The 18,104-nt window shown below is 42.9% G+C and overlaps 1 protein-coding gene across 4 annotated transcripts in view; it reads left to right on the top strand.

Annotated features, from left to right (window-relative positions):
• Positions 1 to 18,104, top strand: part of KCNH1 (potassium voltage-gated channel subfamily H member 1) — a 263,834-nt gene that overhangs the window by 7,547 nt on the left and 238,183 nt on the right. For 2 of the 4 annotated variants that reach the window (XM_059675362.1, XM_059675363.1), the window contains exons 2-3: positions 9,896 to 10,019; positions 13,393 to 13,499. In XM_059675362.1, coding sequence (XP_059531345.1) covers positions 9,896 to 10,019; positions 13,393 to 13,499 — 231 coding nt within the window. Of the gene's footprint in view, positions 1 to 9,895; positions 10,020 to 13,392; positions 13,500 to 18,104 lie in introns of those variants that run through there. The other 2 variants (XM_059675366.1, XM_059675365.1) reach the window with 2 other exon arrangements.

Below are 18,104 nucleotides of genomic sequence, written 5' to 3'. Positions count from 1 at the left end.
GTGCTCACCCACTGTGAGTTTCCAGCTTATCCTGGATGCTGGGATTTGTTGGATGCTCTGCTTGTTCTCTATGCAAGTGTTGCCTCGGGGAACAGAGTGCAGTCAGGACACCTTCAATATCTCCCTCAGTTTCACGGTCTCTGTTGTAGCAGACACGCACTCCTGGTAGTGACAGAATTACTTAAAACTCTTCTGATTGGGTGTTAATAGAGTTATGTCAATAATCAGAATCAATTTGCTTAACTCATCCTAAGATTGTTCATTGTGTAAATTAAAATGACAACTTTTTGATTAGTCCTATGTTGCATAAAACGGATGTTCTGAAGTTAATTGAGTCAATCCTGTAATTATTAATGCACTGTTAACCGAGAGTGCCTCAAAACCATTGTTTGTCATAGCTTTGGAAAGGTTCTTCAGTGACATAAGATGCTTTTGGAAAGAAGAGGAATAGCCTCTTATTACCTCCCTTTTCCCTTAAAACACTAGCATAGGCATCCTCCACTGGCATTCTCAGAGTGGACTCAGCATTTGCAGGATGATAATATAGTCACAAGTTTTACCGATGTTTATTTCCTGCTTAACTTTTTATTTCCATGAAGAGTGGATTTGGAAAACCTATTTTAGACTAGACCTTCACAGTCATGGGAGAAAATGAGTTAATTTGAATGACAAGACTATATTTATTTCATCTAAATGCATTTTTAAGTTTTTATTTTATTTTATTTTGTTTATTTTGTTTTCTCTCAACATTATAGGGATTGACTGGATTAGAGTTCTATGCTGCTATTGCATTTGTGCTTTGAGCCTCTACGTGGCCCGATGTACTACATATCATGTTTCCTCCTTAGAGCCACTTTCTTTTCTTAAAATTAAATTTATTGGGGTAACATTGGTTAATAACATTATATAAGTTTCAAGCATACAATTTTATAATACATCATTTGTATATTCCATTGTGTGCTCACCACCCAAAGTCTAGTCTCTTATCACCATATATTTGATCCCTTTTACCCTCTTCATCTTTCCCCTACTCTCTTCTCCTCTGGTAACTACCATACTGTTGTCTGTGTCTGTGAGTTTGTTTGTTTTATTTGTTCATTTGTTGTTGTTTTATATCCCACATATGAATAAAATAATATGGTTCTTATCCTTTTCTATCTGACTTATTTCACTTAGCATGGTATCCTCAAGATTTATAGTATTCCATTGTATATATGTACCACATTTGTTTATCCAATCATCCATCCAAGGACACTTAGGTTATTTCCATGTCTTGGCTATTGTGAATAGTGCTGCAATGAACTCGGGATATAGATATCTTTATGAAGAAGTGTTTTCAAATTTTTCTGGTAGATATCCAGAAGAAGGATTGTTAGGTCATATGGCAGCTCTGTTCTTAATTCTTTGAGGAATAGCCACACTGTTTTCCATAGAGGCAGCACCAATTTGCATTTGCACCTTCAGTGTTACAAGTGTTCCCTTTTTCCACATCCTCTCCAACATTTGTTATTGCTTATCTTATTGATAATAGTCATTTTAACAGGTGTAAGGTGGTATCTCATTGTGGTTTTGATAAGCATTTCCATTATAGCTAGTGATGTTGAGCATCCCTTTTCTTTTCCAACCTGCTCTGCATCGCGGGAGGCTGACTTATATGGATTTTGTCAATAGTCTCCCATGCTTTCTGGCTCCTGGCTGGCTTTAACTTTGAGGTCTACCACCTTGAGATGTCATAATAGCCTAGCTTTTTTCCCCTTGAATAAAGTTTACATCTCCACCTTGCTCTCCTTGGGTTTGGATAGTTTTAGGTGGCTTAAAGTTTCCAACTGTTATTAACCCTGGGGTACTGCACTATCCCTGAGGTTTCCCTCAGTGGTGTGCTGGGGCCAGCTGAGCTGGCTGGTATTGCCTGTCAAGATTTGATCATGCACATCTCTTGCATATTTCTGGCTTGGGGACCTCACCTTGGTAACTTGAAATCTGCCATGATGGAAGTATTTGCACCTTGGAAATTGGCAATTGCTATAAATCAGGGCTCCCACCCCCAAGTCAGTAACCAGCACACTACTGCCAGTACCTCACTGATGCCTTTGTTAATAACACTCCTCTAATTATCTATCTCTGTGTGCCATTGTCTTCTTGTCAGTCCTCTGCCTAAGAATCAGATACAGTGGGGCCTTGACTTACGAGTTTAATTCGTTCCATGACGGAGCTCATAACTCAAATTACTCGTATGTCAAATCATAAAGTGAACGAGTGAGACACGTGATGCTGGGCTGATGTTGTGGTATTTGCTGCGCCAACTAGCGGTGGGGTATCTGAAGCTGGCTCGTAACCCGAATTTTAGCTCACAACCCAAAGCAAAAAATTGACCAAGAGACGGCTCATATCTCGAAAAACTCGTTAGTCAGGACACTCGTAAGTCAAGGCCCCACTGTACTTGGTTAGGGAGCTGATGTGGAGTTATGTGTTATGTAGACTGGGGAAGCTAAAGCTAGATGGGAAGTTGGACAAAACTTTCAAATAGACACATGTGTCCCTTGCATTCCTGCCATGTCTGAGACAAAGTAGATGCTCAGATATGTGTTGTGTTGCACTAAGCTGCTCTTAGATTCCCTTTCTTCCACCCTATCCTTACTGAGCCGTTTACCACGACATTTTAAAATAACAGAGGAGGCAAATGTAAAACTAACTGAAAAAATCTTTTCTCTAGTACTCTTTAATATTTTTACTTGCTTACTTTGAGTCATATTTTTATTTTTGAGTTCTGGGAATGATATTTTTGGTGTTATTCAATAATGGTTTAAGAGTTTTGTTCAAAGTACCTATAAAATACACAGATATACATTAAGGCAGTATTATTACTATAAAATGAGAATAATTATTAATTAATTTATTGCACTACTTTTTAGCAAGTGATCACACAAATAAATATTTCCCAACAGTAATTTAACATATTGCTGACCCCTCTCCTTTTTAAAGTGAAATATCATCTAATAAAAGAGAAACATGCAAATTGACCACACCTTCGCTATGCCCCAAGCCACGCCCACCAGCCAATCAGAGTGACTGCATGCAAATTAACCCAACCAAGATGGCGGCTGGCAGCCATGGAGCTGGAGCAAACAGGAGGCTTGGTTGCCCTGGTGATGAAGGAAGCCAAGCTTTCCATCTGCCCTGACTGGCTGTGGCCTCCGCTCAAGGCAACAAAGTTTCAATTATAGAAGACAAATAAATCCCAGATACCTGCTTCCAGCCAGCCTCCATTGGGAGCTTGAGTGGCTGGGGGCCGTGGCCAGCCTGCAAACAGCCATCAGCCCCTTACCCAGGATGGCCACACCCTCATGGGGTGAGGGTCCCTGCTGGGGGGCTTGGCCAGCCTGCAAACAGCCATCAGCCTCTCACCCAGACTGGCTGGGCACCCCAGCAGGAGCCCCCACCCTGAAGGGGCTGTGATCAGCCTGCAAACAGCCATCAGCCCCTCACCCACACTGGCCAGGCACCCCAGCAGGAACCCCCACCCTTAAGTGGCTGTGGCCAGCCTGCAAACAGCCATAAACCCTTCACCCAGGCTGGCCACACCCTCATGGGATGAGGGTCCCCGCTAGGGGGCTTGGCCAGCCTGCAAAAGGCCATCAGCCTCTCATCCAGGCTGGCCAGGCACCCCAGGGGCGACCCCTACCCTGAAGGGGCTGTGGCCAGCCTGCAAACAGCCATCAGCTCCTCACCCAGGCTGGCCAGGCACCCCAGCAGGACCCCCACCCAGATCCGGGACACCCTTCAGGGCAAACCAGCTGGTTCCCACCCATGCACCGGGCCTTTATCCTATATAATAAAAGGGTAATATGCAAATTGACCCTAACAGCAGAACAACTGGGAATGACTGGTCACTATGACACACACTGACCACCAGGGGGCAGACGCTCAATGCAGGAGCTGCCCCCTGGTGGTCTGTGCGCTCCCACAGGGGGAGCTCTGCTCAGCCACAAGCCAGGCTGACGGCTGCCAGTACAGCGGTGGTGGTGGGAGCCTCTCCCGCCTCCTCAGCAGCGCTAAGGATGTCCAACTGCAGCTTAGGCCTGCTCTCCGCTGGCAAGTGGACATACCCCGAGGGCTCCCGGGCTGCCAGAGGGATGTCTGACTGCCAGCTTAGGCCCAATCCCCCAGGGAGCGGGCCTAAGCCAGCAGGTGGTCATCCCCTGAGGGGTCCCAGACTGTGAGAGGGCACAGGCCGGGCTGAGGAATGCCCCCCCCTCCCCCAGTGCACAAATTTTTGTGCACCGGGCCTCTAGTTTACTATAAAAAAGTCTCTGCATTTCTAACACAATTTCAAATATAGTCTCATTCTCTTCCATACTGCTTGTGAAACCTGTTTTTACTGTTTCAAAATCCTTTAATTTGATGCCTAATGAAGATGGAGGTCATGTTTTGGAAACCGTGCACTTAGGGATAAATACCCAGTAAATGCAGCATTTGAGTGTGCTTTTCAAATTGAAATCTCTCTTTTGTAATTTACCGGCTTAATAAAAAAAATGTATTTCAGTAGGATATTAAAATCAGAGACAAAGCAAATAACTATTGAATCTCTAAGGAGTTCAGTTTGTATTGTGCAAAGATTGGGCCCTTGACAATTTACAAGACTGATTTTCATGGAATTTTACTGTTGAAAAAACACAATGGAGCCACAAAGTGACTTGCTGATAATTAAGATTTTAGGTGTTTCATTTAGGTGTACTGTATTGACTATGCTTCTGATTTTTCATCCTATCCTCCTTTCTCCCCCAAACTACCAAACCTTTGTCTGTCCTTTTGTTTATTAAAAAATTAACTTCTGGAAAAGATTTTATTTAGGTTCAGGCACATCAAACTGTTGTTTCCTGGTCTTTGTTTACTGCTCAGAGACAAACCTCTTGTTCTCTTCCTTTATCTCCATCATTATTTTTCTATTGTTTTCTATTATTTTTCTAAAATAAAGGAAAATATATTTTTTTTACTCCAACTTGCTTTTTGTAAAAGCACTGATACCCTTAGGAATCTATAACATTGCAAGGGATTCTCTTGCAAGTAAAACTATCTGAAGTTATTAGAAGCACATTGTGGAGTTTTTACTGTTGCCCCCTGAATAACCAGGGTTGTGTCAACCGCCTGCTGAATGTAGCTTTTATCTGTGTAATTGCCCAAACTGAGTCACTTTTCTAAGTCACTGCTTTGGTTAGTTTCTCCTTTGTTATTTGTGGTAATTAGGATGGAAAGCAATTTTCTAATAATTTCTTTTTAGAATATCTCTGGGTTATGTTTTATGGGCAAATGGTAGGTTTGGAATGATTTTGACACATCTGACTACTGCAGCGTAGCCTGGCTCATGCCCTATCAGCTGAAGAAGCTTTATGGGGGAGCGGGGGGGGGGGGGGGGAGTCTTTCCAATTTTTAGAGAAATGTTTGTTTTATCCTACGAGGAGGAAAACTGTGTGTGGGCTGAGGGAGGTTGAATTTAGGAAACCTTACATTTGATTGCACACACTCTTTGCAGCTAAAGGCCCTCAGGGGGTAAAAAGGATCAGAGGGAGGCAGGAGACTCTGGCTCATTTGCATCAAACTGGAGACACAGGGAACTCTGAGATGAGAGCCAATAAATCACGGCTAGGGCAGCCAGGTTGAACCCACACATCTTAACAATGTGGGAGGGACTTGTTCAGTGTAGACAATATGAATTTGGTGGCAGGCTTGGTGCTTCACAGTAGGCCACTGGCAAATTGGACTCAGACCCACCTAGATTCACTTCTTTTCTTTACTTAACGGATCTTCTCTCCTTTAAAAAGTCCCACCTCACTAAACAGCAAGGGGAGACTAGGTATGGTGGGCTCTGAACTGCCCAGTTAGTGGTATCTCAAGCTCTTCCATTTTAAATAATCTTTTTGGGTCTCTCTTGGGTTCAGATGCCAATTCTACCCATCCCCTTGCTTCTCTCCAAGATGGTGTGTGGGGTGGAGGCAAGCACTTAGCCTAGCCTCTGGGGCCTCAGATCTCAAGATGCAACGCTTTATTTCTTCCCTCTAGTTTCTTGGGTCTCTAGCAATAGCCCTGGCGTGCTGGTCACTGGGTGACCAACTCATCTATGGGCTCAAGGGTGCAGCTGGTGAACCTATGTTCCATTCTTTGAAAAGAACTTGGTGTCCTGTCCCAATCCTACACATATCCTCTCTCTCTCCCCTTTTCTGTAACTTGATAATCCAGGCTCTCACTGGTGCTACAGCTCACCTCTGATATTTGCCTGAACCCCCAAGTTGATCCTTGCCTTGGGCGGTTTGATAAGACATGGCCTTTGTTCACCTCACTCCACTGTGATAACCATCTGTTCATGCAACTTCAGCAGCAGCAGCAGTAGCAGGGCAGTTGGGAGCTTCTGGGTTCTTTGCAGGCCCCATGGGAGCTGAGGGAGGCTCAGTGGTGCTAACACAGCCAGGTTTGCTGTGCAGCACCTTTGAGTTGCCGGTGGGTGTTCTCTTCCACCCCTGAGTCTCAAATCGGCATCCAGGCACAAATTCTCCCCTCTTCTCCTCCTATCCTGTCCCTCCTCCTCTCCTGTCACTGTGTGGAAGCAGGACTGTTGTAGGAATACTAAATTTTAAGAAGAGACTATAGTTTGTAAGTGAGGGAAGAGACAAAACATTGCAAAGACTGACAGGAGCCCTAACCAGTTTGGCTCAGTGGCTAGAGCATCGGCCTGCGAACTCAAGGGTGCCAGGTTCGATTCCGGTCAAGGGCATGTACCTTGGTTGCGGGCACATCCCCAGTAGGGAGTGTGCAGGAGGCAGCTGATCAATGTTTCTCGCTCATCGATGTTTCTAACTCTCTATTTCTCTCCTTTCCTCTCTGTAAAAAAGAAGCAATAAAATATATTAAAAAAAAAAAAAGACTGACAGGAGAGGCCAAGCATTTATAGGAGGAAACCATTACTCCTACCCATGTCAGTATTTCCTGAGGGCATCCTTGTGTATCACAAGCTAAGTCATAATATATGATGACAATACTGGGAATGTTGACTCATCAATGAAAGATCTTATTATACTTAGTGTTTCTATAGGAAGGCACATAAATATTAGGTGTTACAAAGATTTTCATAGAAATGGTCTGATTGTAGTATTTGAAATGGGATACGAAGGAGAACCTGTAACATATGGTTAAAAGCATGGATTTTGAAGCGAGACAGATCCAGGTTCAACCCCCACTCTCATCTGCTCTATTCCTCAGAAGCTCAGTTTCTTCATGAATAAATGAAATCCATGACGCTACATTCAGTTAAGTAATACCCCCTCATAAAGGTTGTTGTAAAGCTTAAAAAAATCTTAATATATAATAAAGTACTTAGTACAGAGCCTGACACAAAGTAAATATCAATAAATGCTACCCATTCTCAGTAATATGTGGAATATAGCTTATGTGGAATCCCTTAGTTCCTGATGCTATATATGACATTATGACATCTGTATGGGTATCTCTGATCTTGTATCATCTTGTGTTCTGGAAGGTAATTTTCAGGTCAATTATTTGTAGTTCATAAGTTGAAGGCAATCCAGAATATGCCCCCTTTCCAGCCAAGCAGAGTGGGGGGTCACATGTATGGGCTATGGCAGGTGGGCCAGGATGAATTCCTTTCCTGTTGGAGACAGATGGCTTTCTGACTGGGACTAGAATTCTTTCTTCTGTTGGCTCAAGTCCTTGGATAACGAGGGAATGCCTAGACCTTCTGTCACATCATGGGATCTTGCTCCCTGCAAGCTCTCATTTCTTGCTTGGGTTAGCAGTAGATAAACTGCTTTGGAATTTTAAATTCTATGATGAGAAATCCTCTGAGTGGATGGTCAATAGGCTGATGATTCTATTCTTGCAGCACTTCCTATTTTTCTGGTTCCTTTCTAAAGTCAAAGAAAATGCTAGTGGACTTACCTGTTTCCTCCCCAATAAAGCTGTAGGTGAGTATGCACCCCAGGGACAGTGGGAATGCTTGAGGAATGATGAATACCTTTAAAGGATCAACAGAATATTTCATGAGAAATTGCAATAATATCTGGAACCTGAAATATATTCCGGTTTTATTTTTTTTTTTTTTAGTAAATGAAAAATTTAATCAATAACTTAATTTTTTCTGATTAAATTCATTAAAAATTAAGAATATACCTACTTTTATGAAAGTAATATTTGCTCATGGTTAAAAAATCAAACTGAAGGGCTTATAAAGGAAACAGACATCCTATATCTTGTCCCTTTGCCCATTCTGCTAACCAAAGACCACATGTTCTAATTTTAGCTGTTTCTTCTTACAGTTTCTTCCATGTCTCTAAATAACATGCATCACAGCTATTTCTAGATTTATTAATTTTAGCTATCTCGTGGCTTCTGTTAATTTAGCTGAGGTTTTAGCTCACTTTATTTACTTTCTACCGCCTAAGATTATATTGCTCCCTTATTGGTTATTTTTGCAATTTTAAGTAAAATATTAATACCTTATCATAGCAACTCTAGATACCATCTCATGATTGTCCTCTTTCATTTCTCTAAGCTTATCATTTGTATTTTTACAGTGTCAGAATTGATGAGGTTATATTCAGATACTTAATAATTAGATATTCCATGCTTGATTATGCTGGTTTTAAAAGTTGGAAATTAAGATGTTTATAATTATGACAATAATGTGACATAGTGTATTTTGATTTCCTTTCTTGCACAGCTTTTTTTTATGCTTCTAATTTCTTTTCCTGCCCTCCAAAGTATATGCCTTTATTGAATTTTTATGTTGTTTATTCCTGTATAACTCACTTCTGAAATGTCCGTTCTCTGAACCATTTGTATGGAATGATTTCTATTAGTTCCCCTGCTTTCTACACTTGGAGCCATTTTCCCCTACTTCCCTAGCTGTCTTCTTTTTTCCTTTACTCCCACATTTTTGCTGATATACATTCTCAAGTAACTCCCCAAGAAAGGATATCTGGAAAATAAATTACCTGGGTCTTTGCATACTTGAAAATGCCATTATTCTATCCTCACATTTTATTGTTTTAAAATTTTAAAAAGTCTTCTGGCCTTCTTCCATGTTCTTTCTGTTGTTTTTATTAGGTTGCATGTTGATCCTCTTGGATTGACCTTCTAAGTCTTATTTTTTTCTTATGTTTCTTATCTTTTATTCCTTTTTTATTTTCTAATATTTATGCTGAATTTTAAATTTTTACTCACTTAAAAAATCCTCACCCAGGATATGTTTTTACTGATTTTTAGAGAGAAAGGAAGGGAAGGAGGGATGGGGGAAAGAGAGAGAGAGAGAGAGAGAGAGAGAGAGAGAGAGAGAATGTGAGAGAGAAACAATGATTGGTTGGCTCCTGTATGCACCCTGACTGGGTATCAAAACTTCAACCTAGCTGTGTGCCCTGACCAGAAACCAAACCTCCTAGGATGGGCGAATGTTAATCAGGGTCACGAAGGTCGATTTGTAGCTTCTGGCCCAAAGACTGACAAGCTGAAGATGCTGGATGGAGCCCAGAAGAAATTATCTTGGTATCTTTCTTGTTTCATATTACCAGAATACTTTCATTGAGATAAAAAATTCAGACTGGAAAATGTCTCTTGGGAATCGCTGGATTGCTACAGGATCTGTTGGTTGGTTGGTTGATTAACCATGTTTCCTTTGCTAACTTCTTCTTGGGGTATAGTAACCTTAGCAATTGCATTCAGATGATTCACTCTAAATCACTGTTCTTTTGGATTCCTTGAAGAGTCAATTTCTTATTCAAGAGACTATTATGGATGGAAGCAAAATTACCTGGTATGGTTGACATTATTTATGTCCTCATTGAATCGCAAGTAATGTGCCCTTTTCTTCCTTTTTTTTTTTTTTTAACAGATACTAATTTTGTGTTGGGGAACGCGCAGATAGTGGATTGGCCTATCGTGTACAGCAATGATGGATTTTGCAAGCTCTCTGGCTATCACAGGGCAGAAGTTATGCAAAAAAGCAGTACCTGCAGGTATTTATCATTGGGCCTGTTCTGTTGGACAACCTATCTGAGCATCTTTTGGAAAAAGAAAATGGCTTACTCAGGGTGGGAATTACCTTTCTCTCATTCAGTGTTTATTCAGGAATATTTATGGCAGTATCATCTCCATGTCACACACTGTACTGGGAAAATCAAAGACTTAAACTGCCGAACTCCCACAACTGCTGAACTCCCAGTCAGTAAGATTGGGGGTGGGAGGGGGGAGGGGAACCTAGAAAAACTCAGAAAAATCATTTTATCTATAAAATGTGCCCAGAAATTGATAAGGTTTTAGATAAAACTGAATGTGAAAGTTAGAAGATTAAATGAAATGAAATTTTAGATGATTCATTTTTAGGATTTATGGCTATTCTAGAGACTACAGTGTTGGAAACAAGTGCCTTGATCATAGAGCTTTGCATCAGAAAAAGAGAAGAGAACCCATATTTGGTTGCCTTCCAGTTCTTGTTACAGCTCTCTCTGATCCCTAACTCAAAGGCAGAGGCCAATGGTGCTACCTTTGCAGCTTGTGCATTGGACAGGGTTCCCTACCAAGTGGCACCTTTGGGCCGTGGTGTTAGCACTGCTCTTTCAAAGTGTCCTTAAGGTGCTGAGTGGAACACGGATCCTGCCTCCTGTCTTGCATTTCCCGGCAGAGTGAGCCCTGGCAGGGCTGGGCTCAGCACAGCCGCAGGCTCCTCTCACTCCCCTCTTTTTCCTGAGTCCTCTGCCTTCAGTGCATTTGCAAGAAGCGAGATCATTTTCCTAATCCTTCCTAATCAAGAAATAATCTCATTGACGAAGGGGGAAAACACTGTGTGACCCAGGCATCGTTTTTGGTTTTCAGAGACGATGCATTTTCATGCTAGGAAGTCAGCCAAACAACTATAGTTTGGTGAAACAACTATAGTTTTGGGGACTGGGAAATAGAAAGTTTAAGATCCCCCATGCCCAATGCTCAAAGAGTAAGAAATTATAACTCTTAAGTAAATACAATAGAATCCTCTTACAGTCGTGGTATGCTTTCATCCTCTTGCGTGTCTGTGTCTAGATCCACATCTGCATGTGCACGTATGCCATCAGAACTAATTGGGAGAGTTAGCTTCACTTTCTAGTGGGACTTGAGCGGCCTTTCCTTCCCTTTCTTGCTTCTTATTGGTTATAATCAGATACTTTAAGAAAATCAGATAAATTTGCTCATTTAGCCAACTTCAAAAAACAAACAAACCATATGATCCTAAGAAGCTCATGTACTTCCCTGAAGCTGTCCCTTCTCCAGAAATAAGGTCAACCTACCTCGTGCCAGCTATACCAGTACTCCTCGCCGCTCAGGAGCCTCTTTCGCTTAATTCTTGCATTGCAGGCATCTGAAGTAGAATGCCCAGGAGAAGGCATCTTACACTACAGCTGAAGAAAGTGCATCATCAGAGAATGAAAGCTGGGTGTCATTATGGCCCTTCGTTTATTTGAAGACTCCATTCTACGGGCATTTGTTTAATCTTGTGAAGTAAATTGCCGGCATTCAGAGCCGGCATCGCATCACTTAAATGGAGGTCACTTAGCTAGCAAATTAACTCGGAGAGAGTGGGAGGAAGCTCACAAAGCTTCCTCTGAACAACCGGCTGAATAAAATGGTCGTAGAGCTGGAGTTGTTACCCCCTCGGAGGAATCCTCTTGTTCTTGGCAGGGCTAATTCAGTCTTGATCTATTCTTTTTTTAAAGATAATTCAACAAGCTGGTTTATAGATGAAGAGCACACCCAAAGGCCAAGAGCTAGGCATAGGGAAACCACAGGTCATAACAGCTCTCTCTGGGCTGGGAAAGGACATAATCAAGGTGACACGGATTCATAACGTCCACAGCTAGGACACTTTCCTTACAGGAGCCCGCAGTAAGCCCAAGGCCGCTCCAGTATCAAGCTAAGCCTGGCGCCCGACTTGGTGGTTCAGGACTTGCACTCCATATCCTCTGAGGTTCTTCTTAGCTCTGAAATGCTATGATGCAGCAGGTCATCAAGAACCAGTTAGATTCGCATGTGGTATGCACAATTTTAGAAGACGGGGAGTGCCTTGTTTAGGAACCCACGCCACTGCTTCCCCCTTCCCTGAGACTCGGGGGCTGAGTGTTGCTGTCTTTGTTATTGTTGCCTGAAGGCCTGGGGTGGGCAGGATAGATGGTCCCTGCATCTATGGGGAGCCTTTGTCCGAAGACTGGCTTTTCCAGCTCCATTGAGAAATAGCTTTTCTTCTCTTTCATTTTGTTAATGTCCTGTGCCGTGGCTCGCTCTGCCTCGTTGGGGTGTATCCTGTCCCTGGAGGGACAAACCCTCCTCTTTAGACCATAGTCAGTGGGGACCAGGAAAATGGAAAGTTCTGGCAGAGTTTCTGCCTCTGCAGAGAACCAGTACGAGTAGGCAGGAGTTTCCGCCCTCCAGGAGTTTTCTCTAATTTTCCCCATGCTGCTGCTTTACCCACTTCGTCTACTTTTCTCTAAACGTGAGCAGGAAGGAGTGAGAATGTGTAGGATTTCATCATCAATTTTTTAACTCAATGCTTCCCCTCTTCTTTTGAGGGGGCAGAGGGTAGGAAAACAGCTGCATGGATTAGTGGCTGAATCTTCTGGTTCTTTAACTCTGTCTTAATGTTTAGAACATCAAATTGCATCTCTTTTCTTATTTGATTGGAGACCTTTTGTGATTCTCTCCCCCCCCCCCAACTTGTATTTATTTTCATTGTGAATTCGAAGAAGAAAAGTCTGTAGTCAATTTCCTCTGCATCTTTCCTAAGAGTTCTTTCAGGATGAAGTTTAAATTACTCATGGCTTCTAAGGCTATGCTCTCCTCCATGACCGGGCTGTGCTTACCTCTCTGTGTCATCTGCTGCAAATTTCCCCTCATGGTCTATATTCCAGTCACCCTGGACTGAACTGCACTCAGTTCCAGAGCTAACCTCACTCTCATCCCTGTGCCTTTGCACATGCTCACCTGTTGCCTGGAATGTTCTTTCCTTGCTAATTTCCACTTTCTCTTTAGATATCATTTGTCCTTACCTCTGGGAGGCCTCCCCTGACCACTCAGAGAGTGCTCTGTGACTGTTCTGTGTTGCCTGATTCCTTATGTGTTGTCATACTGTTTTCTGATCTACTCTTCTCCAGTGTGTCTTTCTTATGAGACTGATTATTTTGGGGAATAGTGATGGAGTCTTGATCACAGTTGAATTAATAATTCCTTTTTGAATGTTTTCTGTGTGTGAGTGTGTGTGTGTACTACAGAGCACAGTGCTAGATATAGAACAGATATTTAATATATGCTGGTAGAATAATAAATATTTGCTAATCTAACTTGAGCTCTTTTGTTGATTTGCAGTTTTATGTATGGGGAGCTGACTGATAAAGATACAATTGAAAAGGTGCGGCAAACATTTGAGAACTATGAGATGAATTCCTTTGAAATTTTGATGTACAAGAAGAACAGTGAGTATTCAGACCATTCTGAACCATGTCTTAATGTGCTTGGCATAGTAAAATATCTCGCTTCCTCTGTTGCTGTCTTGGGTTTTCTTCTCTCCCAGCAGCTAAATGCTGTTACTTGAACCCATTGTGTGTGTTGGGAAAAATGAATTGATTAGTCAGACTCTTTCTCCTGGGAACATTTGAACGAGTCACTAGCCAATCGTAATCATCTTCCTGCCCAGAGTTAGTGTTTTTCCTATTGGTTTATTTATGGTGAATTGCTGGCTTAAGGCACTTGTAGACTATATACCTTCCAGGGGGAAGGGAAGAGATGGGACAGAAACTCTGTGTGGTTCATCTTTGTATCTACCTTTCACAGCACTTGGCACAGCAGGTAACACCAGCAGGTGCCCAGTTAAGAGTTTCTGAATACAATTTTGTTCTCCTAGTGACCTCAGTTTTCCATTATAGACAGTGTTGATATTCACAGTGCATCGTTAATTTGTATTTGTTTTGGCTACTTCCACAAAGTATGTTAAAGAAGCTCGAGGTCAGTCCCCATGCACAAGGTTAAAGCTTGCTTCTCCGAGGAGAATGGAGAGGAGCTGTGTTAGAAGTATGGAGCGTGGGCACAGGGCCGCAGCAGGACTGCAGAGGCGTCCAATCGCGCTTTGTTTTAACAACGCGGTTTTGTTGGTAAAGAATCCTGTCCCTTATCTACAGGATTGGATGGTAAGTCATAGGTTCAATAGAACATTTCCAGAGCGGTCCCAGTGGCACAGGGGGATACGTGTTTATTTCGGTGGCGTTCAAAGTGACGTGTTTTGCTCTGGAAAGCAGAGGGCATGTGCTGCTTTGATCTGGAAGGACCCAGGGCTTGCTTTCAGTCTGGCGTGTTGGAGGAGGCAGGTTTGGTTGCTCACCTGGGCAGATGCTGGTCTGGAGATCAGCTCTGGACATCCACAAATCCAAGAAGTTGGTCCTGTCGGTTTCATGATAGAGAGGTTGCCTTGCTCCATCTCACTCCTTCAGCCGGAGGGTGTAGCGACCTACCCCGCTAGTCAGCATAAGAGGAATGAGGTGAAAGATGGTGAAAGCCACGCCAGTCCCTCCCACTCTGGGGAACACAGCTGAGGGTGACAGCTCTGACCAGTTGATGGAATGTTAAAGGTTTTCCACACCAGCAGCTTTGCGTACTGGATGGTGCGAATTTCCCCACAACACACAATACTAATTGGGTAGGTGTATCACCAAAAGAATTTTTGCCTTTCTATTTTGCTGTGGAGGTTTCAAGCTTCATCGGACTGTGCATTTATCTTGCTCAAATTCAACGATAGGTGTTTGGCACAAAAGGGGAGAGAGAAGGAAACATAATTTAAATAGAGTTAGTGATTTCACTTGCCACTGCCTTCAGTGAGCATCTGCCCCCGAGGGAGTATGAGATGAGAAAAGGGAATTTGCTCTTTCCTCAGCTGCCTCCAGGACGAAGGTCTCATTGAATCTCACGCACTGAAGGCGATTCCGGTGTACGAAGTTCTGTTCTTCAGTAGACGTTGCCTGTGTGTGTGAGTCAGTAGGTTCAGCTGAGTTCTACAAAGAGTCAGCATCCCTTCCCTCCCTGGAGGTTGACTGAGTGGGCTCACTGAGCGTCACATGCCAGCTTGGGCAAAGGGCTCTACTGGGGCTGGGGATTGAATCTGCACAGGCCGATGCTCTAACCACTAAGCACACTGATCAGGGCTATGCTTTTTTTTTTTTTTTAAACAGCGTTTTATTGACCTACTATGTCAGACACTAGGCTTGCTGCCAGGAATGTGGTTTTGGCAAGAGAGACGCAGCTTCTACTCTTATAGCATTTGCAGGGGTGGGGGCAGCATCCACAGGACAGAGCCATAGTGTCTGTGTTTTTTAAAAAAAGACCATTTATTTATTTAAAAATATTTTTATTGATTTCATAGAGGAAGGGAGAGGGATAGAAAGATAGAAACATCAGTGATGAGAGAGAACCATTGATTGGCTGCCTCCTGTATGCCCCCCACTGGGGATCGCGCCGGAAACCCGGGCATGTGCCCTGACTGGGAATGAAACCATGACCTGGTTCATAGGCTGACGCTCAACCACTGAGCCACACCCGGTCAGGCAAGCCATAGTGTCTTGATGGTGACACCACATAGGGGAGTTACTTACTCCCAGCTTAGGAGGTCAGGGAAGGAAGTCATCCTTGCAGACAGGAAGTCCATGCAGAAACTGAAGGGTAGGTGGGAGTTAGGCCAAGAGAAGGGCAAAGAGTACCCCAGGCTGTTGGAATGCTTAATTGAGTTTGTGATGCCACTTGCCATTGCCTTCAGTGAGGAGGTAGCAGGTGAGAGTGAGGAACAACAGGGCTTCCCAGACTTGGACATGCCTGGGAAGTCACCTGAGAATCGAACTACTCTTTCCATTCAGTAGATCAGGGGAAGCTCAGAGATTCTGCTCCCAGGTGATGGTGATGCTGCTGATCTACCTGTTACACACTGAGGAGCCAGGACAGGAAGCAGCTAGTGAAGGCTGGCTTCCAGGCCTAGGTGTGTCTTTCTTATTTTAAATTAAAAAAATATATTTTATTGATTTCAGAGAGGAAGGGAGAGGGAGAGAGAGAGACAGAATTAATGATGAGAGAGAATTATTGATTGGCTGCCTCCTGCACGCCCCGACTGAGGATCGAGCCCACAACCTGGACATGTGTCCTTGACTGGAATCAAATCCGGGACCCTTCAGTCTGCAGGCTGATGCTCTATCCACTGAGCCAAACCAGTAGGGTGTGTCTTTCTTCATGGCCAACTCCCTGCACCCAACATGGTGCCTGACACAGAAAGTGCTCCACCAAAACTCATGGAGTAATTACATAAAAATGTAAGCAAGTGAGGGGTGGCCAATGGGGCTGCAAGGTTACTAAGGGCCAATGACACAGCCATGTTAAAGAGTTTGGAATTTTTCTCAGGAGCAGCAGTGGTGGGGAAGGAGGGTGGGGGTGAGGGGCATGGAGGGGCTTTAAGCAGGGTTAAGCAGATAATCAGACTTTCATTTTAGAAAGATGATTCCAGTAGAGTGTAGGGATGGAATGGAGCATTGGAGACTGGAGGTGGTGGCTGTTAGGAACCACCCTGGTGACAAGATGAATGTGGCCTCTTTAGGGGACCAGGCAGTTGAGAGGGTGAGATGTGGGTGGTGGTGGTGGTGGGGAGGGGTGGTGGGAGGAGCCTGAGTGCAGAACTTTGTCAGTGGTGCCCACTGATTGGCTCTTCCTCAGTTTGCCCAGCCCCAGGCAGTGCCCAGGAGGTGGGAAGCACCACTTTTACTGTCAGGACTCCCGTCTGGTCTGAAGTAAAACTCTCCAAGAATCTAGCCAAGAGCCTGGCCTGGAGGAGCTGCTCAGCGAATGTTTGTGTTAGTGACTTTGAAAGGATAGTCCCCAAGAAACAGATGAGTGAAAGAAAAGTATGAGATTCAGAGGGAGGGCATTGAAGCGGGGCAATGAGCAGTGTGGGGCTGGACCGACGGGCGATGCCCCGGAAAACCAGACTCAACCTACGTGGATGGGAGGAGAGGAAGGAGGAGGCAGAGTTTGCTCCTGCTTTCAAACTTTCGGTTCATTAGATGGAAACTTTCAGCATTTCGAAGCAGTGTAGTGTCCCACGGGGGAAACGTCAACCCCGTGGAGATTTTTAAAATGTGAAATGTCATCATCTAAAAGAGTGTTTATTTTTCTCTCATTTTTAAATGATTGCATGTTTACTATGGAGAATACATGAGGGTATAAAGAAGAAAAACAATCACCCCAAAGCCTCAAAGACTCAGAGAAATACTCCTATACTCTTAGCTGTTTGGTGTGTTTCCTTTCATTTTTTTGCCTGTGCACATGTTACATAATTGATATGTTGACATAGATGCAATTTGCAATCATACAATTATGTAATCTTCATCACAAAAATTTCCCCATCATTAAAATTCCTCATAAACATCATCTAGAAAGAAGTTTATTGATACTTCCTCTATTGTTGGATATTTATAAGGCTCTAAATTTTCTTTATTAAACACATGTTAAAGTGAATATCTTTGTGCAAAGATATTTTGTGGACTTTATGAAATTTTTCCTAGAAGTTGAGTGTTACTGTGTCAAAGATTATGAACTAAGATTTCTGAGACATTTGCCAAATAGTGTTCTGGGAAATTGAACCCATTTCCAAAGTTCACTTGAAGATTACGAGCATCTGACTCGTCATACTGTACTAGCATTTAATAGTGTAACTTAGCAAATTGCCTACAAGTAAATTTTTTTTTGTTTAATGAGTATTTTTTAATGCTAGTGAGATTGAATAGTTTTCCTACTTAGTATTTTAAATTACCCTATTATGTTAATTGTTCAGATTCTTTGCCCATATACGGTATTCTATTTAATTCTAGTGTTTTTCTTACTTATTTTCATAAGCTTTTTAATAAATTGTTTTGATTATTTTTTCTCCTCTCCCATTCTTTAGTATTTGCAAGGACAACTTTGTAGAAAGGATCTGCTTTGATAAGCATTCATGTTTTTCTAACCTTTGGGGGAGTTGGGAGTAGAAGGCTTCATGGTGTGATTTGGAGTGA

This window comes from Myotis daubentonii, chromosome 18 (genome assembly GCF_963259705.1).
Source record: "Myotis daubentonii chromosome 18, mMyoDau2.1, whole genome shotgun sequence".
Lineage (NCBI taxonomy): Eukaryota > Metazoa > Chordata > Mammalia > Chiroptera > Vespertilionidae > Myotis > Myotis daubentonii.
The sequence above is the reverse complement of the archived record's forward strand: the minus strand, read 5'-3'. Positions and strand labels throughout refer to the sequence as shown.